Below are 27715 nucleotides of genomic sequence, written 5' to 3'. Positions count from 1 at the left end.
CTTTCTCTTTTGCTCCCTCAAGATAATCCTTTCAGTTAAAAGTTAAATGAACACTAATTAGTAATAACGTATAAGATTACAGCATGTCAGGCTTATAAACTTGCTTTTATTTTCTTTTCATGTTACATTTCAAAGCGAGAACACGTGAAAATAGGTTACTGCGCTTTACTTTACCCGAAATGTAAATATACACATAATATTTGGTTATTCAATGGACAAAGAAGGGCTTTTCCAAAGTTGAGCCTCACCATCTCCTAAAATGGCTTAAGCACCCCATTCCCTATTGAAATACTACCATAGGTATGGTCCTGTGTACAGCAATACAAAATGAAAAATCATGTAACCTTTCCTCTTACAAAACATAAAAATGTGTTTTTAGAAACACATTCCAAAGCAAATCACACTAATTAGTGTTTCTTCTCTAATACTGAAATCCAACAAGCTTCCAGCACGGCCCTGGTTTCATGGATGACTCATTCCTAAATTAGAACAATTACCTTTTTGTATAATTACTTATTATCATTCATTCTCGGAAAGGTTATGGATAACTCTACAATTAGGCATAAATCTTTTAAGTCTATCCAACCCATTTTGGGTAATTTCTGTTCCTTCTACATTTAGCTCTTTCAGAGACGGGCATGCTGTTGGAAGATAATCTAGGGTTTTATCGGTTATTTCGCAATTTTTCACATGCAACACTTCTAAATTTGAAGGCACATCTCTGTAAATCCACAAAAATCTGTCTGTAATTGCGTCACTTTCATGAGCACCAAATTCAGCTAGGTGTTCAGCATCAATGTATAGATTTTTGATCCCCTCGACTCTTTTCAGTGCATGGATAGTGCTGTCATGAAATTGTGTGAGTCGTATGTCAAGTGTCTCGAGTGTTTTGAAACCAAATGCAGAGACAGCAATATACGCAATGCATCTTCCAATCTCACGGCATTTCCAAAGAACTAATGTTTTCAAATTATCTAGTTTAGAAACTGGCATTAAAGTTGAATCATCAACAGAGCTGCCTTCAAAACTCAAATAAGTTAAATTTGGCAATACAGCACACATGTTGTGAAAGTAGCTCTTTCTTTCTGGTGGGAAAAGTATTTCAGAATAGCTTAAGGTAAATGACCGAAGAGATTCTGGCCAATCTGTTACTTTTAATAATTTTCCATCGATATAATGCTCCGTCAAATTAAGAGCCGACAACTCTGGACAATATTTGGAAATTTCATTAAAAATTGATGCTGTAAGACACATATATGATGCCTTTTTAGAATCCCTTACTTTCTTGAAACCTCGGATTTCCAGACTTTTGGTCCCTTCATGAAGAAAAGATATAGCTTTCTTCAGCTCCATTGCGTGCAATGCTTTATCGAATTTTGCTCTTTTCCACAGACTTTTGTCATGTGAAATTTGTCCTAACCGTCTGCAACACCTAAAAGAAACAAAAAACAAAACTATTTTCAAAACAAGTAGTCCTAATAATAAAAACACTGCAATTGGAGAAATTTAAAAGAAAATGCACAAGAAAAGAGATACCAAAACAGGTCTTAACAAATTAACATAAACAAATAGCAACAAATTTTGTAAGATTAGCATAAAATTCTTTGAAAAAAGTTGTAAACACAACGCGTGCATGTGAAGGAGTGTCCCTGCTACAGAACTTTTTTTTCTCTCAGGTTTAACTTATCAGCAGTAACACCTAACCTACCCATTTTTTTTTTTTTTTTTTTTTATTAAAACATTTTTGTTGTTTTCTAGTATACTCCTAAAGAAAAGATAAGATCATTAGTCTGAAAACGAGACTTAGAAAGTAACACTTGACAACAATTTTATATTCAAAGCGGCCTGGTTTGTCTCTGGGACATCGTTTGGTAGAACTAAAAGTAAACCAAACGTTTCAGTAGTAAATCTGACTAAGTCCAGTCTTTATGGTTTTAAACTCTTGCTTGATTCTTAACTTTGTAAATTCACAAGTACATTCCACAAAATAAGCGAATAATAATGAAAAGTGACAATAAAACTGCTTATAATACAATGCTGAATATCTTTTTAAGATGACGGTTAAACTTAGTCCGCACTATATGGCACTTAAAAGCATTCTCCTCAAAGAAATACCCCAACAAAACCCCCAAAACTATGTATTCATTTTTCACCAGAAGATTGTTGCATTATAGTCAAAACCAAATTATGATTTTTTTTTTTTTTTCTGCTGTCTCTTCTAGTCGAACAAGGCTACCTTTATACAGTTCATTGGTAATATTATACTACTACTGACCAGGCTCCCTCAGCCCAACACAGCCGCACTTGCTCATTCTCCATGCCCTCCCAAAAAGTTCCGGATAGCTTCAATTCCTCTCTTAATACCTCTTTGTACCTCATTCAAGAAAGTCCTACTTTTGGTTTAGCTCCTGAAGAATTGAAAAAAAAAAAAAAAAAAAAAGATTTATGGAAAACTGTTGTCTTCTATCCGTAAAACCCTACTTACCCATCATTACCTTCCTTTCATTATAGCCTTAGAACATGGAACGGAATCAAATTGTTATGCAGCTTATTGTTCGATATGTCATTAAAACAAGTAAAAACTGTCCTTACACTATTCCTTCAGAAAATATCTAGCATATCTTCTTCAACATTTCTAAGCACCCAAGCTTCAACGCCATACTTAACCACCATCATTAACGTAGCTTCTCGTATCCTAGTCTTGGTTCTAAAAATTGTTTTTCAATCGTTCCGAACCTTTCTCAACGGAGAAAGATCTTCACAGTATCCGCTATCCTTACTATTAATACAATGCAGGTAAGCGAAGCTTTTGATTTGTTTAATTTTCTTATTATACACCTCTTAATACTCGTTTATTCCCAATTTAAGGCGACTTATTCTTCTCAACATTAACTTCCAAACCTATTATCGCCAAATGAACCTTCAAAGCCTCCAAGAATTCGTTCACTTCGCTAATATTTTATCTAGAACAACAAATAGCATTAATTTAATCTAAGTGTAGCGAAGTTTCCACTTATCACTTGATACAATCTTTTCTTCTTCTTTTTACAGTAGGAAGAGTTGTACCTCCATCTCACCTGGCATTCGAAACTCAGATGTTCCCTTCCCAGAATTTTCCCCCTCTCGTCTTTTGAAGAATAACTTTTTTTTGGTATTTTGATTAAAAAATGGCTTTTTTGATATTTCCATTGAAAAGGCTTAAAAAAACTAGAAAATTGCTAGATTTTGAAAAATGCAGTTTTGCCTCCTCCCTAAATTTCAGTGAACTGACACCATTGGAAAAACCTACAGTTGTAACTTGGACCGGAAGTATAAAGGTATACTTATGAGCATAGATTCATAAGATTGAGAGCTATTCGTTGACCAAGCCAGAATCCTAATATTACTGAGATATTTCTTAGAGACAATCTAAAATGTAAAATTTTTGCTATTTTCTACTGTTTTTGTCTATTTGCAACATCATTTTTAATAAAAAATAAAATTCTACTCCAAAATGAGCGCCTTAGCCACGCTTCGAGTTAAACCGAGATTTTAAAGTTCATTATGAGCTAAACCAGCGCGAATAATCAATAATAGCCTTCTTAAAAAGAGGCTTCTGTACAAAAATTAATTTATATTAAGATAATTAAAATATAACAAAAAAAAATGAGTAATTTCAAAAAAAAATAACTGTTGTCCACTTTCAATTGGTTTATCGTTGAACCTTGCTAACGTTTTCACATTTGTCCAGCTTACATATCTTACAATTTGATTCAACCAACTACTCTTGCTATAAGGTGGGACGTTGAGCCAGATCTGGTGCTATGAGCACCATTCTGAGATCTATGAGCGCAACACTGAGATCTATTCCTGCTAGAAATAGCACTTCTTTGATTCTTCTAGAAAAGGATGACTTGGACGCAGCAGTATGAGGTTTACGGTATGTAAGAAAAAATGCGTCGTCTCTATTCAGATATGATGTCATTCTAATATAACTAGCTAAATGCGTCAGCAGACACAGGGAAGACTCTTCAAAAGGCCGATGTTAACGACTAATTTATGGTTTCACGTTTCGTTGTTTTTAACAACACATGGATTTGAAAAGGAAAAAACTTCCATCGTCATTGTGTATCATATTGTTAATTGACGAATTAGCCAGAAAACTAAACTCTTTCACAAGCCAATAAAATCAGAAAAAATGCTAATTTTTGTGTTGGTGTCTTTAGTTGAAGAATTTCGACATACGAAGCTGGTAATGTAAAGATATCGAATATGCGTTTTACATCCCAGATACTAGAAAGCTTGGGAAGACCAGGCCTTCTATTAAAGACACCACTCATGATCTTCTTGTGATTTGATTACTGCCCAACTGAAGGCTTGGTAAAATTGCTTATAAAGTACTGCTTGCAGTATTAATAGCGCTGTATCCAACACCCGAGAAGAAAGGTTCCGTAAAAAAGGTCAAGGTCTCCAGTAGAGTTGCCTCCAGGGGCTGAATCCCGTTTCTTCCACAACAGTCAATCCCGTTTTAATGGGAACCCCGTTCTTAGTCGAATCCTACCATCCATCCATGATGATATCGAATATGGAAGGAGAATTTCCTTGGTGGAAAAAAAAAAAACCTTGCCAGAGACAACAAACGCTTCTAGACGTAACGCTTTGAACAATGGATGGTGCAAGGTCAGTTTTTTTAGGGAGAGACAAAGTAGAAATATCGCCTGGTACAAGTTTGGGAATTCATACTAAAAGCTTTAATAGTAAAAGATAATGGACTCGTGTGGTCCAGTTTCGAAAGATCAAAATATTAGTTGCTTGATCCGTTTCTACCTTCTGAAGGTACTTCAGAATCAAGCCAAAGAGAGGGGGGGGGGGTGCGTATAAGAAATGAGGCTTCCAACTCATTCCAAATTCATCTACAAAAGAATATTCCAGATCTGCTTTCCAAGAAACAAATGGTTTAATCTGAAAATTTTAACTTGTTGACCACATATAAATGTCTATCCATTGAGATACCAAAGAGTTTACATTTCAAATATTCCAGAATCCAATTCCCATTACTTTCATTATCAAATTTTCGTGATACGTTATCAGCGATATTAAGCCACTTCGGGCAAATATTCTGCAGATATCCACCCTTTTCCCTAGAATACTAGCTGTCAGACCTTATTTGCAAAATATTTACTAAAGTCAGATTTTGATCTCTTTTTATTTTTGTATGCCACTGTGGTTGCATTTTCTGAACGCAGCCGAACATGCATACTGGTTTTGTTTTGGTCAATCGAGGCGATTGCAAAGGTCTATCTCTCAGTTGAACTCGAAGGCGGAGCTAAGGCGCTCCTTCTTTGGAGTAGGATTATAATCAAACTTCAAACTTGGTAAGTTTTTGTTTAATTTATCAAACAATGAATGATCGGCAAAGCTGAGCCTCAGTTACCAAATGGAACCAAGATTGTTCTCTTATGTTGAAATATCAAAACCATAGAACTAAAGAAACATAACACACCAACAACATCAACAGCGAACGTAAACCTTAACCTTATGAATGTCATTGTTGTATAAAGCACAAACCACTTTCAAGTACTAGCCTAGAATACCATACAGGGCCTTCAATAAGTATTTCCATAAGCTAAATAAGAGGCATTTTCGTAATATTTAAGCTTGGGACCAAATGGATCTGTTTGAACATTTCTCAATTATTAATCTAAACACGAGACCTTTATCAATCCCTCCAGGATTTTTTTTCGCCCCTCAAGACATCTTATTTTGGTATTTTCGTTGAAAAAATTTTTTTTTTGTGTTTTTGTCGAAAAAAGAACAACAAACAAACAAGAAAACAATATTCCTCATTTTCATTGTAGTATCTCCAACTCCGTATTTATCACATTTGAAAACTCATTTGCCACCCTATCAGTCCAGTTCAAATCTTATCCGTAAAATTCAGTGTCATATCTTTAACTTCATATCCACCATCTTTCAGAACTCATTTATTACACGATCTGTCAATAGTACAATAAAGATACAGGTACGACAAAAAGGGGTAAACCTTGAAGAAATTGCAACAACAATGATTTTCTTAGTATTCGATAGAGAAAAACGCGCTTATTAGCATATTCAAAATTGGTGTCGCTACTCCCAGGCGAAATGGGTCGAATTCATCCTTAAATTGCGGAAGAGGGGGCAAAAGGCTAAAAGTTCATTATGTGATAACATATACTAAAAAATGTCTTCTATGGGGTCGTAAATTAAGGAAAAGAATGTAAAAATGATCCATCACTAGCATCACAAGAATATTTTGAAAATTCCTCTTTAGTGTTTGAAGCGGGAGGGGCTATCTCCGAAAAATAATAGCATATCCTATTTGAGCGAGTAAGGTGTCCTTTCTAGGGTTTTCCTGGTCGTAGGTAACGAAAAAGCGAAAGAAAGGACTTGGGACGGACAAAAACTGATACCTGTGCTATTGAGTGACAAAAGCAAAAAAAAAAAAAAAAAAAAAAAAAAAAAAAAAAAAAAAAGGAAATCGTAATAATTAAAAAAAAGTCTTTCTGTGAGCACTAGGATGGGCAACAGGCAGCAGATTTTGTTTTCCATACTTGTCAATTCTATCCTCAAAATCCGAGGGGGGATGGCGAAAAATCTAAATCATGAAAATTTGTTGGAAGAATAACTTTCGGATACTGTGAAGATCTTTCTCCGTTGAGAAAGGTTCGGAACGATAGAAAAACAATTTTTAGAACCAAGACTAGGATAGGAGAAGCTACGTTAATGATGGTGGTTAAGTGTGGCTTTGAAGCTTGGGTGCTTAGAAATGTTGAAGAAGATATGCTAGATATTTTCTGAAGGAATAGTCTAAGGTTTTTACTTGTTTTAATGACATATCGAACAATAAGCTGCATAACAATTTGATTCCGTTCCATGTTCTAAGGCTATAATGAAAGGAAGGTAATGATGGGTAAGTAGGGTTTTACGGATAGAATAACTTTCATGGAGCTATCGGCGTCGTAAAAAATGGAAAGGAACATGAAAATACCCTTGAATAAATTTTAAATGTGTCACCGGCTTGATGTTCTATCAGTATCAATTGAACTCAGTAATTAGTCCTTCACCTTCGAAATTACACCAGCCAATACTACTGATTTTCATTTACTAGCCTCCTAAATTGAATGTTCTTGATTCTAAGCTTAGACCAAGGCAGTGACTTGTGGTAGCGTACGAATACTCAGCTTTGTTTGCCTGATTCTATAGAAAATATAATATGCGTGCTAGAAAAAAAAGTAGTTCTATTGCGGTAACTACTTCCCCAAAAATATTTGGTATTAAACATTATCTAGTTTTCAAAATAAAAAATCCAGCTCAAGCTCTTGCTTTAACCAGTCGCTTTCTTTGCCAGTGAAATCAATGAGGTTCTTCCAGTTTTCCCACCAAAAATCGGTTTTAGCGAAAAATAACAAACGCTTTCGCAGATTTTTCGAGACTTTTAAGCATCATTGAATTACCGTCATTAATTTTTCTTCGTAATGGCTAAATTTTCTCCTTCAAGATCTATTTAAAGATCTTCTAACATATTCTTCTTTTCAAAGCTAACGTTCTAGTTTTATTTTTCTCCCTTTCTTTTTCTCTGATGACGATATTTCATTTGCACGATGATTCCTTGGCCATCATTCTTCTTATTCGTGTTCGGTCATGGTAGAAGCTGGATTTTTTCCAACTGGAGGAACTTATTTTTCTTCAATCTAATGCTTTTATCTTTGTCATTTTACCACTATTCCCAACAAAAGATGAGAGACTTTCCTGATAAAAGAATTACTTCTGTTTCCGAAGTTCATTTTTTTTAAAAGTGGAATCTGCCGTCTGTCCAATGTCCTTTAAAACAGTAGACAGCTGAGGCGTAATAAGTGTCATCGGCGAGAAAGGGATATAAAATATAAGTGCAGCCGCTCGAGAGCGAAGAGAGAATTTTGAACAGGTTTGCCACCCCTAGTGATTTATCACTATTTCTGGTGATTTTTTAGGTTGCTACTTACTTTTACTTCACCTATTTTTGGCACGAACCAGACGATGAACTATCCTGCCCGGCACCAAAGGATCTTGGGAGGACTTCCGACGACCACTTGGACCTGTCGGCTGCAGCTTCTCCGGCAATCTTCAGCCAGTCTTTTTCCCATCTCCAACCGTATCTCCTGAATCCTCCCCACGGTTCCAGGTCCTCCTTGAATTTTTGCCACAGTTTATTCTTTTGTCCTCCTGGTTTACGTTTCCAGGAGGGGGCTGGTTCACAGACAAGGAGTCTTGACATATCGTCGAACACTTGCAACTCGACATATGCTCGAACAGTTGCAACATAGATTCTGACTTTTTTTTTGGTAGAGATCTCCTGTCTGGTCCATAGTGCTTTTTCCAGACTAGTAAGGACTCCCCAGGCTTTTGCTATGCGGGCAGAGATATCCCTTTCAGCTCCTCCATCTGGTGTTATGATAGAGCCAAGGTGCTTGAATTCCTCAACGTCTCCTATTGGCTCACCGTCGAGGGTAACCTGGCAAGGAGCAGGTTGGTTGAGAGCCAATACTTTAGTCTTTGCGCCGCTGATGGTCAGTCCTATGCGCTTTGAGACCTCAGAGATATGGTTTATCATGCCTTGTAAGCTGTCGGCGGCAGTTTCCAGCTGAGCAACGTCGTATGCGAAGTCCTGATCTGTCAGGGACTGGAGGAAACCAGCTATTTAAATTAGTGATTTTTTCCCAAATCTAGTGATTTTTCACGATATAGCGCGTAGATTCACTATTCAATCGAATAAATCATACAAGAAGCTAATTCATAATAAAAAACACAAAATAGTGACTCAATACAGTTCCTAAGATGTTCCAGATTACCATTTATCAACTACATCGCCTTTGGAACTTCCGATTTCGCACCGTATGTCCATATCAGATATAGACCCCAAAGCGTTATCATCAAGATAATAGGCGAACCTAGTTAATCACAAAATTGCAAAAATGTTCTATTCTTCTTATTTCACAATGTTTGCTCAGGTCGAATTTTTGTCTTCATATTTATGGGCTTTTTTCCCTCTGTAATCTATCAGTTCTAATATAGATTTCCTTCTGTTAAAACCTTGAAAGAGGAGTGAATGGCGGATATGAATACACACTCTATACCTGTAAATAGAACAGAAATGGAATCATTGAAAAATAAGAAGGTAGGTATACAATAAATATCATTTTTCTTAATGAAAAAAGAAACCATTGAAAAAGAAAATAGGACTTTGTGCCTTTTATAATAGGATTTGTAATATAACTAGATAGAATAAATCGATTGTAGTTTGATGATTGAAGTCGGTTGGGAGTAGGGAGGGGGGGTATCTACTCTGGGAATTGTCTAATGATTTAAATCTTTACTTCTAATATCTAATCGAAACTCCAATAATTCTCCAAATTCTCTTATGTGTAATTTAAACGCCTTATAAGCACAAATAAGTCCTGTTCTTTAAGTTTTTGGATTGATGTGCTAACATATCAAACAGTTTGTGGCAACGAACTGTAAAAATGGAACTCATATAATAACTGAAACTCTAGGAACGTAATTTTGATATCAATCGATATATCATCGGCTTATTGTGTTGATTCCAAAGATACAAAATTCATTAAGCTTAGTTTCACCCATAAAAGGCTGAGAAACTGTGAAAATTTGCCCAATTTTCGAAAGAGGAAGGAAACACCAACTAAAAGTAAAAAATTTTTAAATAAAATCAAACCACTAGATTCGGCGTATCAGAGAACCCTACTGTAGAGGTTTCAAGCCGCTATATTCAAAAATGTTGAATTTTGTATTATTTGCCAGAAGGAAAATCACGGATGCGTATTAATTTGTTGTTTCTTTTCCCAGGGGCGATTGTATCGAGCCAACGGTCCTAGAACATCGGGAGAGGGCTCATTTGAACGGAAATTAAAATTTCTGATGTCCCTTTTATTTGAATCAGACGGTTACTATCCCCCCTACCACGTCCCTTTTTCCCCACAAATTGTTTTTCCCAGGGGCGATCGTATCGAACCAACGGTCCTAGAACATCGGGAGAGGGTTCATTTGAAGGTAAATTAAAATTTCTGATATCCCTTTTGTTTGAATCGGATGGTTACTAGCCCCCCTCCCACGTCCCTTTTTCCCCACAAATTGTTCGGTCAAGAGTTGGAGATAGCCATTTTGTTTAGCATAGTTGAAAGGTTCCAAAACTATACCTTTAGATTTAACATAACCGACGCAGCCCCTGAGGATGGATCTGGGGATGAAAGTATGCTACGAATAATTTGCTAAGGATAATAAGGATAAGGTACGATCTATGAAAAGCTGTTTCATAGCCACAAAGACAAACAACGAGTCACAAAATACATCGGACTTGCATAGCTTGGGCTATATATTTGCACATTAAGGGGGGTGGGGGTAAGGTTAAGCTAGATTACTTTATCCCATGTGCAAATATATAGCCCAAATTATATTATATAAACTGAAGTATTTATATTTTCATCATATTTTGGCATATTTCACTGGGATTAACATAACTTTACTTCTTGGGTGTCTTCCGTATAATTAACAAGTACCTCTTTTTTAATATAAAAGAAGCAATAAGACCGATGCTTATCAAAATTTGTGAAGTGGTACACATTTTTTCCATGAAAATATAAAAAGGCCATTTTCAAAATGCTCGCTGATGTCCCAGTAATTATACCAGCTCAACTAGAGTAAAAAGAAAATATATTCTATATTTTTTGGGGAAAAAAACTGGGGCTTTGGATTGACAAGGACAAAAAAAAATTAAAAAGAAAGAGCAAATGTTTCGATTAGATAACCGATAACCAATTTTCAGTGATCGGGGTATAAGCCAAGGGTACGAATTAAAGAAAATACAGGGAGGAAGCAAGGATTTTGTTCTATTCTCTGCATAAAGATGCAAAAAGGCATTTTTAAATTTTCAAGAGTAATTTTCGCTTGAGAAAAAAACATCAATCAAAAGGCATTTTTTCCACATATAGGGGGGTAATTTTACCCCCTTCCTGTGGGTACGCCTGTACAGAATATGTTAAAGAAACAAAACAATTATTAATTACATTGATAAAGAGTATTAAAATTTCAGTGATTTCTTTTCCAGATACTAGTGATTTTTTTGTCACCGGGTGGCAACCCTGATCTTGAAGTGCGGTTGGAAGTCGGGTACACATTGATTGCCGCACATCTGACACGAACAAGAACTACTTATAAAATTACAGAAGCAGAAAAGATGGCCAGAGCTAGAGAAAATCACTGAAGTCTTCTGAGATGTCTTCTGAATGTCTCCTGAGATCCCATTCGAGGCAAATCGATTTCAAAAGCTGCTGCTTATTTTGCGGTACAACATGTACCCTTAAGACAAAGCATAAGAAAGAACATTTTTGGTGTCATGTCAAAACAAAGGAAATTAGTGAAACACTGTTTTCTGTCTGCAAATAAAGAAACCTTGTGTGGGGAAATACCGTCCATTTGCGCATAAGTACGGTGGCAGACCTCCACACTCCTTACGCTCTATATCACGTGTCGTACTCAGCTGCTTTTCGAACGTATCGTAACGCACCCTCGAAGTTTGCTAGTGACGTCAATGTTACTAAAAAGATGAAACCTGGAAGACCCGGCGATGCAGAAAAGCATGAGACATTTTTAAAAGTGTTGGAATACTTCGAAGAAAGGAACCGACAAAGAAGAAAAACCAAGAAGTATATACCAGGCAGCTTAGAACTGTTTCTTCAGACGCTTTTTGCTAGAAAGAACATTTCAATGAAGGTTTTATCGATCAGACATACTGTTTGCCAAGCAGCACGTCCCCGCGCTCTAATTTTACCTTTGTAACTCGGCCTTGCTGTGCAGCTAGACCAGCATCTGAAGTCATGTTTTGTTATTGATAGTCTGAGCAAACAAGGGTTCCTCTGTTCCTATAAAAAAAAATAAATAAAAAAAAAAAAAATAAAAAAAAATAAAAGAGTCTCAGAATCCTCATTTCAACGAAGTTCAACCAGGACTCCTGGTTGAACTTCGTTGAAGTGAGGATTCTGGGACTGCTTTATAAAAAAAACTTAGTTTTAGAGGTCATATTTTAATTTAAGTTTTTAAGGTTTAAGTTCCACTGTCTTGCAAAAAAAAAAAATCCCTAATGTTTGGGATTATCCTTTTTGTATTCTGCCTTGCTGTTTGTAGCCCAGCAAGGGGAAAAATACTAATTCGTGCCTATTATAACTTTTGATCAGCCATTATGGTAGAAAACTATGAAAATAATGGAAAGCGAAAAACTTGGAAGCATAATGAAAAAGATTGCCTTGAAACCAGGAGGATTCCATCTTGTCATGAGCTCTCTCAGTTGCATAGGACATATCTTGCAAGGATTAGGCTTGAACGAAATTCTTAGAATCGTTTATACTGAACTAACAGAACTTCATACATTGACAGGGAAAGGAGTAATTCGTGCTTTGCGAGGAAATATGATCATAGCTTGGGTGCTCCGAACTTGCCTATTAGAGGTTAGAGTTTATAACAATAGTTCCATTGCAAGCTTTGCACGAAGGACTCATCAACGGTAGGCTAAGCTTCTAAGATGGCTGTAAAGATCAAGTACTAAAAGATCTTCAAGCTGAATTGGACAAGCGGAAGGAAAAACTTTCAGTCGATGGAAACAGAACAGTCAAGCTTTGGACGTAGTACCTCAATATGGTTGGCATAATTTAGTGGTTCCTAAGGGCGGAGAGTCTCGGTCTGTGGGATAAACATCTGCACATAGTAAAAAGCATGGTTCCCTATCTCGCAGCAGCAGGCCATAACCAGTAGCCAATGTAAAGACTACAAAAATCTACCTTAAAAACTTAACAAGCTATCCATTTGTCCCAGGAAATTTAAAAATCTTTATGCGACGATGAAGTTCATACGATAAAACGCTCAGAAAGGCAATGGGATGGGTTGTCACCTGACCTGGTTATAGAATAGGAATTTCTGAGGAGTCATAAGCCATCCGATTGCCTTACTGGTGGAGGTGACAGAATTTCAGTGAAATCTTCGGATTATGTCGCTTCCTGACTACATTAAAGGAAACTATCTCATACAGGAACTGACAGGAAAGAATTACTGGACTAGCCAACAACACAAGGGGATGGGGCTCTCAAGGCAAAAAATAGACCACAAAGACACGTTGCCTGTCATTAAAATACTTGAAAAGTCAAATTTATTCGAATATTACGAAGGACTGAGAAATATAGTGAATGGAAATAAGGCTCTCTTTTAATCCAACACGGAAGAGGCTCTAAAAGCGGGAACAGCAATTCTTGACGGTATGGTCGACAAGTGAGTAAAGGATTATGTTTTCAGAAAGAAATTACAAGTAACCCTCCCGGCAGCCAAAAGAGCTGGCTCACCAGACATCAAGCACATAGATCCTAGTCTAATCTTCCAGAAGTTCTTAGTTGTTGCAAAACGTTCAATCATGCCAGAAAGAGACTTCTTCAAACACGAATTATGTGCTGTTTCTTCGTCACTCTTTGACGGCAATGGGCTCATGAGTAGACCAAAATAGCCTGATCTTGCAAAAGCTTTATTTGAAGCTTGTAAAGACGTAGATGACCTCTGCTCAAATAAGAAAGAAGTACTAGGACCCTACCTCCACGTTTTGGATGGTGGAGCTCTTCTTCATTGACTTCAGTGGAAGATTGGAAGCGGCTTTTCAATGATATTCGACATGTACTTGGCATTTATAGAAATGCGGTACGCACATTCTGCAGTAGTTTTTGACGGATATGATGAAGGACTTACAAAAAAGACGAAACACAAAAGCAGACGTGAGAAATTTAACAGAAGAGAGGTATTGTTTACTGCATATACATATCTTCAAATATCCAAGGACGAATTTGTATCCAACAAAAAAAAACAAGACGAGGTTCCTCCGCATACTCCGTGAAACCTTATTTGAAAGGAGGATGGAAATTATTCACGGGGAAGGCGACGCGGATACAAAGATTGTTAAAACTGCTAATGAGAAGTCTAGTATTCCTCCTACCCTGCTAGTTGGTGACGATACTGACTTACTTGTCCTTTTATTGTTTCATCCCAACTGTGATTCCAACAAGATATATTATTCTCTAGAAACTAAACAAGACGGTATAAGTGTTGCATGGGACATACATATGATGAAAACTAGATTGGAAATAGAACTCTGCAATTCCATACTTTTCTGCCATGTACTACATGGCTGCGATACCAATTCCGATATCCATGGTGTTTTCCAATCCTTTTAATTTCAATTCTTGCCCCTCCTTACCAAGTAAATCTTTCTTCACTTCTAGATCATCAACAATGTTCTCATTATTTCCTAAACCATTGCCTACAACTTTATCAAGGCTTAACACATTCGCAAAGTGCTCCCCCTGTCTCTTCCAAACATTCTTCGTCACTAGTTCAGGTGCTGTATTTTTACCTGGTATAGTTCAGACAATCTGCTACCTGTTAATTTTTCAAAGTGCCTATGTGAAGTACATTAAGCCGTATGCCCGCATCTTTCAAATCCTGATATATTGTATACAATCAATATATTGTAGACTATTTGCTACTTGCCAATTTTTCAGTGCCCATGTGAAGTATATTAAGCCGTATGCCGGCATCTTCCAAATCTCGATATATTGTATACAGTCGATATATTGTAGACTATCTGCTACTTGCCAATTTTTCAAAGTACCCATGTGAAGTATATTAAGCTGTATGCCGGCATCTTCTAAATCCCGATATATTGTATACAATCGATATATTGTAGACTATCTGCTACCGGTCAATTTTTTTCAAATTGCCCATATGAAGTATATTAAGCCGTATGCCGGCATCTTCCAAATCCCGATATATTATATACAATCGATATATTATAGACTATCTGCTACCTGCCAATTTTTCAAAGTGCCTATTTGAAGTATATTAAGCCGTATGCCGGCATCTTCAAAAATCCCGATACATTGTATACAATTAATATATTGTAGACTATCTGCTACCTGCCAATTTTTCAAAGTGCCCATGTGATGTATATTATGCTGTATGCCGGCATATTTCAAATTCCAACACATTGTGCCCATAGTCTCTATTCCATATGTTCTTGATCCAATTTTTGATGGCTTCTCTCGTTCTCTTATTTACATCTTATTCTCGTAAGATTTATCACTCAGAAACTTATTATTCTAAACCCATCTCTCTTTAGCTAATACTTTTAGCTATTTTTCTAACACTCTTCCCAAAAAATCTTCTGCTGTATCTTCCTAAAATTACTTCATCTAATTTTATATATTTCAATATCTTAAACTCTTCAATGTTATATCCAATTTTTTTTTTAATATTCCTCTCAAGCCTTAAAACTCTGGGTTACTGATGGATGGTAATATTTACTTTTAATATAAATAAAAACAAATCCATACGCCGTAGCGTCTTGTATTGATCCTACAAATCTTTAATTTCTAAAAATATCATCAACAAGATTAGCTGTCTTTTCGCCATGTGAGTAGGCTGCCACACAAATATATGTTTCATGTCATGACTAAACAATGTGTTGGTTTTAATCAGACAATTGTAAGGACATCTACGCAGCAGCCCACTTGAGGGAAGATTGGAGGCTACTCACTGACGACATGTGTGCCTATGGAAGAACTAAGGTCTAAGGTAGGTAAGTTAACTACAAAATCATAAAAGCCTAATACCGTCGTTATTTTCATTCCCTACAGCAAATTGGCCTACAGTAAGATAACATCTACTCAGTGATGTTCAAGTACTTAAATACATGTATTTAAAATACGGATTTAACTACTTTCGTTTATTTCAAATACGTATTTAACTACTTTTTTTTCTGAGCACTTCAAATTCACATTTAAATACTTTTTTCAGTGTTTGAAATACAAAATAATTTCAAAATAGATCTATTTTTGCTATATACATTGTTCGAGGTTCTTTGTTGTCTCTAGTAGATGTCAGTAATTGGCAAGGGTTTGATCTAAGGAAATAACAAAATTCGACCAAGTTCAAAACGAGCAAATTCAAACAAAACAGAAAGTGCGGTTTTGGGGACTTTTCTTGATGAAAAGTTTTTTTTTTAAAGTAAGATACTTTATTAAGTACATGTTACAGCTTATTGTCGCAGCTACCAAAACAAAGAACTAATTCAACTAAGAATCTGGATTAGTACCTCCTGGTAAAAACACCCAATTTTCACTGTATATCATTCAGTCATTTGAGCTGTAAAGTTGCACAGATGCCTCCAGTGGAGGCAAGATATAATCAAATCGTGTCTCACTGCACATCTTTGGTTCTATCGGAAGGGCTTCTGCACCCTTTGCTACAGGTAAGCTAATCTATACCTTTACTCTAATTCAATGGTCCTTTGGAGGAATTTTAATTGCACAGTTTTGTAGCTTAAGTTTCAAAGAAAGTTATTTTTAATTAAATAATTTTACCTTTTGTGTTATATTTTTTACTCACCAGTCATAGCAGAAATAAAACCTCTGAATCAAATTAAATTGATTTCTCAGATTGGAATCTTTTCAAGTACAAGTAAGCTTATAGTGCATCAACACTATCCACTTTCAAGAAAAATGGGATGGAAAACTAGGAAGGTAGATTCGTGATTCCATCCTGTTCTTCTGTTTTAGGATTTTCAACAGATAAATGGGATGGAAAACTGTAGTGTGGATAGGTTTTCTGAAGAAAATTCCCGAAAAGGCGACAATAAGTGACAAATACAAATGTTTTGTTTTTTTATTGTGGATAAGAACAGAAAAAAAGTAAATTGTCTAATTAAAGCTAAAAATTTTTTTTCACAGGTTTTACCTTCGAAAACACAGATTTGGTAAAGATAACTGATTAATTTGTTCAAGTAGTAATATTAAATGGCAAGTCTGGACTTCTTTTCCTGTTCCCAATTTTCTGTCCCATTTTCCCACAAAACAGATAGCCTTAAAGCACTGGTATCCTGTATTTTTTGGTGTTAGGTAAAGTAGCTTCAGCAAGCTTGTAGATAGGGTAGGTTATAAAATTCGAAAAAGTTGACAGTCTCAAATTTTTAGTTGACTTAATTGGGAATGATTGGAATTTACGAAGTTGTCAGCCTTATTGATTATCAGTGTGCTTACCTTATTCAATAAGTGTTGCATTTCCACCAATGATGTATGGAGAAATTTGGTTATCTTTAAGTACAAGGATGACACTCTTTGTTTACACTACCCAGCTGAAAAACAAATGTAGTGTAATCATGAGTCCCAACACATTGGAGGCAGGCTATGGCTGCTATACTTCTTGAAAGATTTGCCTCAAACCAGGAAGCTGTGACACTATGGCAGCTCTTGTTGTTTGTGCTACAAGTAGAAGCTGTTAGCACAAAAAAAACAAAGCAAGATTTAATCCTAATCCGTAGTGTAATTAGCCAACTTCTATGGGGAGGGGGGGGTAAAAAGTCTAAAAAGTTTAAAAAATGGGCCACAATAGCAAACCCACCTTTTTCATTCAGTACCTATCTTAATGTTTGACCGAAAAATTGGATAATCATTTACATAGTCGAAGAAAAAAGGCCTGTGGTTACCATTGAACAAAAAGCTTACCGAGAGCTGGTAGCATGTATGGCAACATATACAACAGTTACGTCACAGAACATGCTCAGATCTAGAATAGGGACCATCTTTTAAAATATAAAGCAAAGTCTGCTTGACAAGTTCAAAGCATTGAATTTCCTTTGTAAGATAGGTGATATTTGGAATGAAAACAAACAAGAGCTACCTTGGTGCCACAGCTCACTGGCTCAAGGTAGACCTTTCAAGAAGTTCTGCAACCATAGCATACTGTGGATTTATTGGGACTCATGATTACATTGCATATACATTTCGGCTGAATAGTTTAAACGAAGAGTACGATCTCCAGCATACAAAACTATAAGAGACAACGGAAGTAACTTTTTTAAGTTTTTTAAACAATATGCAGCCCCACCTGTAATTGAAAGTGATGATTTCCATGAGAGGTCTGATGAAATTAACTCCAAAGAAGAGCACACTGTCACTGTTGGGCAGCAGCCTGATGAAGTAGATACTCACGAAGCAGTAAGTATAAGGTCAGTGGATAGAATCCTAGCCAGTAGTACAACTCAGACGGACATGGACAATGACTACAATTTATTGCACCATCTACACTTCTGCAGCCACATGCTGAACTTAGTACCAACTATAGATTCTGAGCAGGCTCTCACACGTGAACCGTACAAAAGGCTTAGTGGAGCATCATTTACAAAATGTCAGGCCTTGTGGAATACAACTCGCTGGAGTACTAAAGCATGAGACAAGCTTAGAGAATTAATAGGGAAGCAACTTTTTTCCAAATAGCACATGACGGAATTCAATGTATAATGTTATGAAGCAAGTAATAGCCTTCCAGGAGACACATAAACTGATGATTGCATGAGATGAACTAAAGGTGCCAAGACTCAAAAAGTGTTGAAATTGAGCTGTTGGCTGAATGTGTGAAAATCACAGAGCTTCTGGCAAAAGCTTTAGAGATCTTAAAAGGCGAGAAAAGTTGTTTCTTAGGCACGTAATTGCCTGTCCTCATAGGACTAAAAATAATTTAGGAGACATGAAACGTAGCTATCAAAGCAATGTGGGTGCCTGAGGATGAGAAAATTGTGCTGATGGGGGCAATACTGGTGGAGATGAGAATGCTTGTTATGGGTCAAGAAAGAACTGCTGACAGAAACATACCATGCCCTCTAGCTGCTGGAATCATACCGTGACCAAACAATGCTAATCTATTCTCGTTCATAGGAGTCGAGAGCCAGAACATGGAACCGGACGAGTTGAGTAACTCCTCTTTGAAAGTAGATTTGTTTGCAATCCATTAGTGATAGACGCTAAAGATATAGTGTCTATCCTAGAGCATCCAAATGTTAAACATTCTTAGAAAGTATAACGCATATATTGGGTCATCTGCACCAGCTGAGCATCTCTTCTCAGTCGGCGGTTTGATCCTCACTTATAAAAGAAATAAGCTGGAAAACAAAAGGTTCGAAAACTTGCTTCTACTAATGGCCAATAAAAGTGTTTACAAATCTCCCTATGTAACCTTATTTCTACCTTGTGGATACTCCTCTGCTTCTACCATAATGTTATGAAAACAATATGTTTATTTTTCATGAATAAAAACTAAATCAATCTTAATTACGTTTAATCTCCTACTTTTGGATTCCACAAGTGATGTATTTCAGTATTTGAAATTCCTATTTAAATACTTTTGAACCTGAGTATTTGTATTTGAGATACTTTTTCAAAGTGTTTTGAACATCACTTAATCTACTCCCTAGTTATACCCTATTATCATTAAAGTATCCTAGTAAAAGTAGAATATTTCTACCTGGAATCTTTTATATTTGTTCTTGGAGTTGTAGGCCTATGTAAAATTTATCCATGTCACCACTGACTCCATCAATCTGTTGTACAAGGGCGTATAATATTATGGCAAACACCTCCCACGCTTTTAGTCTTAAGGTGTGCAGCTAAAATTATATAATTAGTACCCTCTCCACCTAAGCAAGACTTAAGTTGTCCCTTATTTATTATGAGTCCCACACTCTGCCTAAATACCCCATCCTTCATGCCTTAATAAATTTATTCTGTAGCACTTATTTCATGTTTACTACCATTTGGAGATCAGCTTCCAAAACTATTACCAAGTCAAGTTCAAAACACAAAATCGATTAGTCAAAATTTTGACATTATAGTTGAATTTCAGCATTGTAACATTCGACACATTTCGCAATTTTCGTATTATTTAAGTCACCAAAAGCATTAAGGAAAAAAAAGAAGTAAACAGCAACATTACTTCAATGGGAAAGCAACAAATAATAAAACAATACCTCAAAATGAGACTCAAAGCAAGATATACCAAAACACATAGGACAAAGAAAAATTATATAATGCTCAAAATCCAGTGCAATGCTCTGTTGTTTACTAGGCTATAATTTTCTCAAGAGTCACTCCTCTAGGTCAACCTATAATACTGTTGGTAGTCACAGTTCTGATTGGACAAACTTGTGGAAGGGCAACCTAGACACTGCTTGTGGTCAATGCAGGCAGGGCTCCTGGTGATAATCACAAAAGAAGTTATAGTCATGTCTCTGAATGGGTGTACCAGATTTGATGATCCTTGTGTATCATCACAATTAATAGAGACAAAAATTCCACAGTTGAGGGCTAAAGATTATTCTAATGCTTAAAAGTGAAAATACTAACTTGCTCATATCTAATTTTTGAAATATTAGGGAGTTGATTCTTATAATGAAATTAGTCTATGTTATGAGTAATCAAATGAAAGCTTTAGATGACAAAAGTTTAACAGCTTTATTTTGGACTTCTTAGAGTTTTTCATAACATGGAATAGAATTAATTGCCTATAGAATATACAGAGCAAGCATTGAAAATATGTGGGTAACAGATGGCAAAATAAAGAAATTTGAGATTTTGTTACACTAGTTTTTTCACTTGGCAAAGAACTCTCAGAGATTCGGAAAACTTCGAACTTAGTTTCAATAATAGATATCCAAGAAATTAGACAAAATTGGGTTTGGTATAATTTGCTATCAAAACAATGAAGTCTACTTGTTCAATAAACTTGGTCAATGCCTTTCTAATTCTACAAGAAGCTCAAGCAGCTCAAGCACAAGTGTGTCATCTAAAAAAAGGAATATAGGCTACCAGCCTTAGGTGATTAGCACTCAATCCAATAAATACAAATTCAAAATTAAAAAGTATCTATTATAGAACCCTGTTATACTCTGCAGGTTATTCCCCCAGTAACAAAGACCAACAAAGTCAAAGACCCCATTACCATAATTTGGTTTCAATTATTCAAGAAAGACACACACTTGTCCTAACTGTTTCCAGTCATGCTGATTTCTTACAAGTCAAGCAATAGCTGCCAATGGCAAACTGTGTCAAATACCTTCTTTAAATCTAGGAATGAAAAGGCAGAAATATGGCCTGGTTCAAATGCTACTTTTGTTCAGTCAACAAGTTTATTAATATCCATTTTGTTGGCTAGTTTTTTTTTTCTTAAACCGAATTGAGTATTAGGAAAATCTGATTACTTTTAACATAGTCAACTAGTTTAAATCTTTTTTCATATTTTTTTCCATTTTTCAATTTCACATCAATGGTTTCTTAGCTTAAATCTTTCATAATTTCCGAAAAAAAGAAGAAGAGAGAGATGGGTATTCAGTTTGAAGAGTTGTAGCCTGTACTTCCTTTATTCAATGGAACTACTTGAGCAGCCTGCAAAACTTTTAATTCGGAATATTGAAGCACATTGCTCCTAGTCGATAAATTTTTACGTTATTTCTAGCAAAATGAAATTAGCTGTCTTTAACTAATTTTGCAGTGTAGAATTTAAAAAAAGTAGCATCAGAGTTATAGCATGAACAGTTTTTTTTATATGACTATCTTAGTCTCAAAAGAAGCTGAAAAAGAATTTTAAGCACACTTTCTTAATTCATATCAATTTCATTAATTTATCATGGAATGCTATTATAATTTAGATGATACACATATTTTAAACAAAGAAGAAAATCAAAACATTAACTTATTTTGATTTATATTGATATGGTTGGTAAATTCCACCAGTGTATCAGGGATGTGGACGCATCATTTGATTTTATCCATAATGTAATATTAGAGGGCTGTGAAAAGTTTATTCCGAGGTACTGTTTTAGAGAGGGTGGTAAAAAACGTAAGAGCCTGCCAAATTTTGTCGGGGATACAATATCCATAAAATAAACTTTGGAGACATTATCTGTAGGTTAAGGATGATAAATCTTGGTTTGCTTATAAGGAGCAAGAAATGTTGCAACTATCTCTCTGCAATCATACACTGAGTTAGTAGAGTAGTCTATTGTTGATTCCCCACAGAGTTGTTCAAAGAGATACTGGAAGTATGTAAATAGGAGAAACAACGATCAATCACCATCGTCTACAATCTTCCATGATCCAGTCACTGGTAAATCTATTGATGATGACAGGAAAAAGGCAGCTGTTTTTAAAAAAAAAATTCATCATTTTTTTGTAAATCCTGCTGATTATGTGCAACATAATTCCATGATGATAGCCCCTTTACTGCAACATGAGTTAAGAGTTTGATGATTCATGCATTGTACCTGAACATGTTAAAAAGGTTATACAGAATCTTTCTGTTGATAAAGCCCCTGATATTGATGGTGTTTTAAATGTTATCATGTGTCAATTGGCTTCATGCTTAGCCTGTCCTCTTGCTTCTCTTTTCAACCTTTGTTTCGATTCTGGTAAATGCCCTGTTGCATGGAAAAAAGCAGTAATAGAACCTTGTCATAAGGCTGGACTAAGATCAGATTTCAGTAATTATTGTCCTACTTCAAACACTTCAATTTTTTCTAGAATCATGGAAAAAGTATTTGTTGATTGGGTCCAAAATTATTTTGAAAAAATAACCTGTGGTATATAGCACAACATGGTTTTAGGAAAAACAAGTCTTGTAGGCTAATACTTGGCTAATGAAAGTGATTAATGATTTTCAAATGATGGCTAACTTAGGTCAAAAGTTTGATTGTGTTTATGTTGGTTTTTGTAAGGCATTTGACAAGGTATCAATATCTCTACAGTTGAAAAACTGCCAAAAGTATGGGATTGGATTGAGAACTCTGACTTGGATTACAGATTAACTAACAGATAGGTCACCAAATGTTAGGGTTGGCAAAACCTTATCTAACCAGTGTAGTGTTTTGAGTGGAGTCCCTCAGGGTAGTTGCTTAGGACCAGTTCTGTTTTTTTTATTTATAAATGATTTGCCACAGATAATTCAACATAGTAAAATCAAAATGTTTGCAGATGATGTAAAGCTTTACAAGAGCGTATCTTCCCCAGATGATTTGGCTCTTCTACAGGATGATTTAAATGCATTGGTTAGTTGGTGTAAATTGAATTCAACAATTATTAATCAAGGAAAATGTTATGTGGTGAATTATCTAGTGAATGCAGTAGCAAACCAGTATTCTATTAGTGAATTTGTGACATTTTCTGTTGATTCCATTAGGGTCCTTGGTATTGTTTTTGATAATCAATTGAGATTTGATAAACAAGTATTAGCTGTATCACATAAAGTCAATTAACCATTAGTTGAATACTGCACATCTGTGTGGTATCCAATAAGAAAGTCTGATTCACAGTTGTTGAAAAGATAAAAAACTGGCATCAAAAATTTTTTCCTTGTTTGAAGTGTTTTTCCTTAGGAGCATAGACTAAGATGTTCAAGCTTACCATCTTTGCAATTCAGGATGGATAGACAGGACTTAGTTAAGGCATTTTTGAATTATTAAAAGTGTTGATAGTTTATCTTTTAGTGATTTCTACCAGTTTAGCCATTAGTCACCCACATGGCAGAATTCATTAAAATTGTATCAGAAAAGGGTTTTAAGAAAGGTTGGACAGGGTTCTTTTGTAAATTGGTCCATTAGATCATGGAACATGTCACCTCATCATACTGTTTCAAGAAATAATGTTACAGCTTATTTCTTGGGTTGGAACCAAAACAGCTTTGGTTGGAACCTCTTTTTATGAAGGGCAGTACATATAACCATAACATTTATGGCGTTTGTATGATTTGCTTTACTCAGTGTCCCTAAAAAGAGTTAAATGAATTTGTCTCTTTGTGCATTTTGGTGTATTTACTTATTTCTTTTGTAATGTGTTTGGCCTAAGGATTTTATTAGTTAATTGTGGTACCATCAATACCCAGGGGTTTGGTTCTTGAATATTGTTTTTTGTGTATTGTTGCTTATTGTTTTGTTTACTGTTAATTTTGTAACAAGACAAGCCTATGGCTTACTTTGTTTTTTGTTTAAAATAAAATAAATAATCAAACATTAATTAAATACAATGAAATGATGTCACTTTCTTCTTTTATGCAACATAAAATCTTATTTCTTTAGAAACCCACAGTAGCCTAGTCACCCAACATTGCCAGTTCCCAATTTTTTTTTATTGCAAAGTTTTTGCAGCATACATGACAACATAATACTCTTCTGGGTTTCCCAAGAGCCTCACACAAGGCTGCCCAAAGGGGCACTAAAATTTTCGCATTTGTGTAGATCAGGCTTCAAAATCTCTGCAGTTGAGTTGTCCAATATGCTGAATTTGGTAGTGTAATTTTTATCAAGATCATTTGGGGGGTGTTTTTCCTTTTTTGAAATTCCAGTGAATTTCTTCAGGTTTGTAGGTTTTGGTAGGTAATTTTAAACTTAATCAATTTTACATGTTTAAAATCACAATAGAAAGTCAACTCTTTTGACATATTTCTTTTTGTTAAAATTTCTATTCATTATGATTATGGTTATTACTAATGCAAGTTGCTCCTTACATATAGTTTGTTACCACAAACTGTTTAACTAGTTCAAATTTTTAATTTGTCCTTATTTATTGTCTCTATATAGGGACAAATGTTGTCCCTTGCAGGATGATGTTTTGTATATATCCTATCAGCATGCCTCTACTTCTATCAGGTACAGAAACCGTGAATGAATTTCCAGTCCCTTGCTTGATTCCACCAAATACAAAAACACCATCAACAATATGATTATGATTATACTTATGCTTGCCAAATTTGATTTCATCCATCTCAACAATGACTCCTTCTCCCCCCAAAGGAGCAGAGTTTGAGTGACATATGTATACACAAACCTCTCTGTAGAAGTGAATCCAATCCGAAATAGTTTGATTACAAACAACAACATTCTCAACCAGCATGCTCTTTCATTGAAGATTGGTCTGATGCCAGAGCATCAACACTAGAAATTTCGTTGCCAATTGAGGGGTTAATATGCCATCTATGTGTTGTCACAGATTGATTTTGCAGAATTACGCTTATCTGTGGAAAATTCATGACCACCACAGATAGGTACAGCCTACAGCTGGTTTTCTAGCAACAGAAAATTTTTCCAGTTTTTACACACATCTGGCCACAGACAATGCCTATTCCTCAATAACATGCCATGGTTGTAATATAATTCTAAAACTATCTGATATGTGGTAAATTGTATCATACTGTCACATAATTTGATTTCACAAAATGTCAGGTCATCTTTAAAGCAAAATTGTTTACAGACAGAACCCAACCCAAAAATCTCACTATTCAGATTTTTATTCAACTCAAACCAGATGTATCAAAATGAAAAATCAGTTTATTTGATATTATCTGATAAAAATTAAAAATGCTGATTTTTGATAAATCTTGTTGAAAATCCATTCAAACAAGCTGTGTATTGATTCTTGCCTGTCTACAATAAAATGGCTGAGTTGGTAATAAAGTTGATAAAGAAGGTGAAAATAGTCATAGCAGGTGAAAAAATTACCCATTAAAGGCTACAAGCTTGAGAAATTTGTCTGACATTCAAAAAAGGGGAACCACTCCTTAAAAGTCAAGGAATCTTAATGAAAATCACATCATCATATTCAGCATATGAGAGAACCCTACTGCAGAGGTTTCAAACTCTTATCTGTAGAAATGTGGAATTTTGCATTTTTTGCCAGAAGAAAGATAACGGATGAATGTTTTTTTTTTCCAGAGATGGTCATATCAAACCAGTGGTCTTACCAGGAGAGGGCTCATTCAAATCAAAATTAAAAATTCTAGTGCCCTTTTTAAGTGACCACAAACATTGGAGAGCAATATCTGCCCCTTCCTATCCCTCCTTTTTTCTAAAATATTCCAATCAAAATTTTGAGGCAAAATTTTCTCCAAACTTACCTTTGGAGATAACATGACCCCCTCAGCCCTTGGGGAAAGGTCTTTAAGTCATAAAATTTGCTCATTGTCTATATATAATATTTGTTATTAGTAAGTGTGCATAAATTTGTTGGTTGGGAGGGGAATAAATTTTCTGCAGGGGAGCAAGGTTTCTGGGGAGGGTGGAATTTTCAGGGGAAATTTTTGCTTGGGAACTTGCCAGAATTTTTATACAAAACTCTTTTTATTTGTTGTACTTTCTCTTTGGTGAGTTGAGTTTATATACAGAGATGTTAATGGTAACTGTCTGGGGTAAATTTTCACCCAGATTGAATTGTCTAGAGGATCTTCTACAAGGGAGGGGGAGAGATTTCCTATGGAGGTGGAGCTGAATTTCCTGGCATTAATTAAAAAACAAGCAGCAGAAAAACAAGTTTTTTCAACTGAAAGCAAGGAGCAACATTAAAACTTAAAATCAACAGAAATTATTACACAGGGTAAAAAACTAGAGTCCAATTGAGCAACATTAGGTAAAATTGAGCAACATATCAATCCCTCACATCATGTTACCAAATAAGAATTGAGAAGGTTTGTATATTTTAATGATCAGTTATATGTAAAAATACATTATCAGTATATTATATTATCAGTTAACATATTATCCAAGGGGAGAACCTTTATGATCAAGTCTGTCCTCTAAAAATCTTCTTTTTCCAGCTTAAAAGAAAAAGTCAACAATAAACCTCTATGCTAAGATGCAATGCATAAATCTTTTAAAATTGCTGCTATAATAAATTGTTTTTATAGATAGCATTCATTCCAGCCAAGTTCAACAGACAAGTTTCTGGCTGAGTCTGTCAATTTTGAATTGAAGTTAGTTTAGGTTAGGTTGTATTAACAACCTAACTGTATTTTAGCCACTGCTCATTAAAAAAAAAGGAATTAACAATGACTGGGATGAATAAATGCTATTTATTGAACAACTTATTTGGCAAATCATAGCAGCAATTTCAAAAGATTTATGCATTTTGTCAGCATAAAGGTTTATTGTAAATTTTTTCTTTTAAGCTGGAAAAAGAAGGATTTTTAGAGGAAATACTTGATGATAAAGGTTCTCCCCTTGGATAATATGTTAACTAGGATCATTATACATATTTTAAAGTAAGAATTGTTTTCTTAACATGTCTCCTTATCAGGAGCCACAATTCTAAACTTATACTGGCTAGACCTGTCATGTAGGCAATTTTCATGACCCTCTAGAGGGAGGAGTGGAGGTAGGTACTTCAAAATACCTTCCAGGGAAATACTTTAGCCTGTAGACCCATCTCTAAGAGTTTCATTTTCCTAACCTAACCCCATTCCAAGTTAGCCTGTAGGCCTACCCCTGAAAGTTTCATTTTCCTTACCTAACCCCTTTCCAAGATAGTCAAAGTAGCTAAAGTAGAATTTTAGCCAAGTAATGTGTTCACCTTGTCTAACACTAGTAGTGTATACATTTACCAAAACAAGCTACTTAAGCTATCCAATCAGAATTTACTGCACCCAATAGAATCTAGCCAACATAATCGCTTACCTGCTAACTGAAAGAAGATCCATTGAGGTCAAATAACAAAGAATTTCCAAAATTACATCATCTGATAAGCTCAAGAAACATGGACTCTCCATTATCCTGAATTCTTTCAGTAGGCTAAGTACCCTTCAGCTTAAAGTCATGGACTTTTCTTCAAATATTACCGAACAATAGCGTCATCTATGCAACGGTGTTTCCAATATCCTCTTTTTATAATGTTTTCGGAAGTTTCAAACAATTCGTAGTTACAATCATTCCATTAAAAAACATACAAACTGTGGAATGATGAGGAATGACCAGGAATGATGATTTTATTAAAAAAAACAGGCCTGTAGTTCGTAGTTGCGACATGTAGTA

At 35.4% G+C, this 27715-nt stretch overlaps 1 protein-coding gene across 2 annotated transcripts; it reads right to left on the bottom strand.

The window, feature by feature from the left end:
• Positions 1-86: 86 nt before the first annotated feature.
• Positions 87-27506, bottom strand: LOC148946898 (uncharacterized). Of its 2 annotated transcripts, XM_089096711.1 has the most exons (3): positions 27362-27497; positions 17136-17357; positions 87-1432 (listed from the first exon to the last, which is right to left on the bottom strand). In XM_089096711.1, the coding sequence occupies exon 3, from the start codon at positions 1351-1353 to the stop codon at positions 520-522; it is 834 nt and encodes a 277-aa protein (XP_088952837.1). In that variant the 5' UTR covers positions 1354-1432; positions 17136-17357; positions 27362-27497; the 3' UTR covers positions 87-519. The 2 variants fall into 2 exon arrangements, with proteins under 2 accessions (XP_088952837.1, XP_088952836.1); XM_089096710.1 differs by lacking the exon at positions 17136-17357 and having other exon boundaries at positions 27362-27506.
• Between the last annotated feature and the right edge of the window lie 209 nt (positions 27507-27715).

The sequence above is a fragment of the Artemia sp. Qi Xiang Cuo genome, chromosome 11, assembly GCF_049724085.1.
Source record: "Artemia sp. Qi Xiang Cuo chromosome 11, ASM4972408v1, whole genome shotgun sequence".
In the NCBI taxonomy this organism is placed as follows: Eukaryota; Metazoa; Arthropoda; class Branchiopoda; order Anostraca; family Artemiidae; genus Artemia; species Artemia sp. Qi Xiang Cuo.
Note: the sequence above shows the minus strand (reverse complement) of the source record. Positions and strands in the feature narration are given on the sequence as shown.

Coding starts and splice junctions, on each gene's coding strand:
- LOC148946898 (XM_089096710.1), bottom strand. CDS start 27,453: ATGGAGAGTCCATGTTTCTTGAGCTTATCAGATGATGTAATTTTGGAA. Junction 1,433..27,361: donor GATCTTCTTTCAGTTAGCAG/GTAAGCGATTAT, acceptor TGTTTCTTTTAG/GTGTTGCAGACGGTTAGGAC.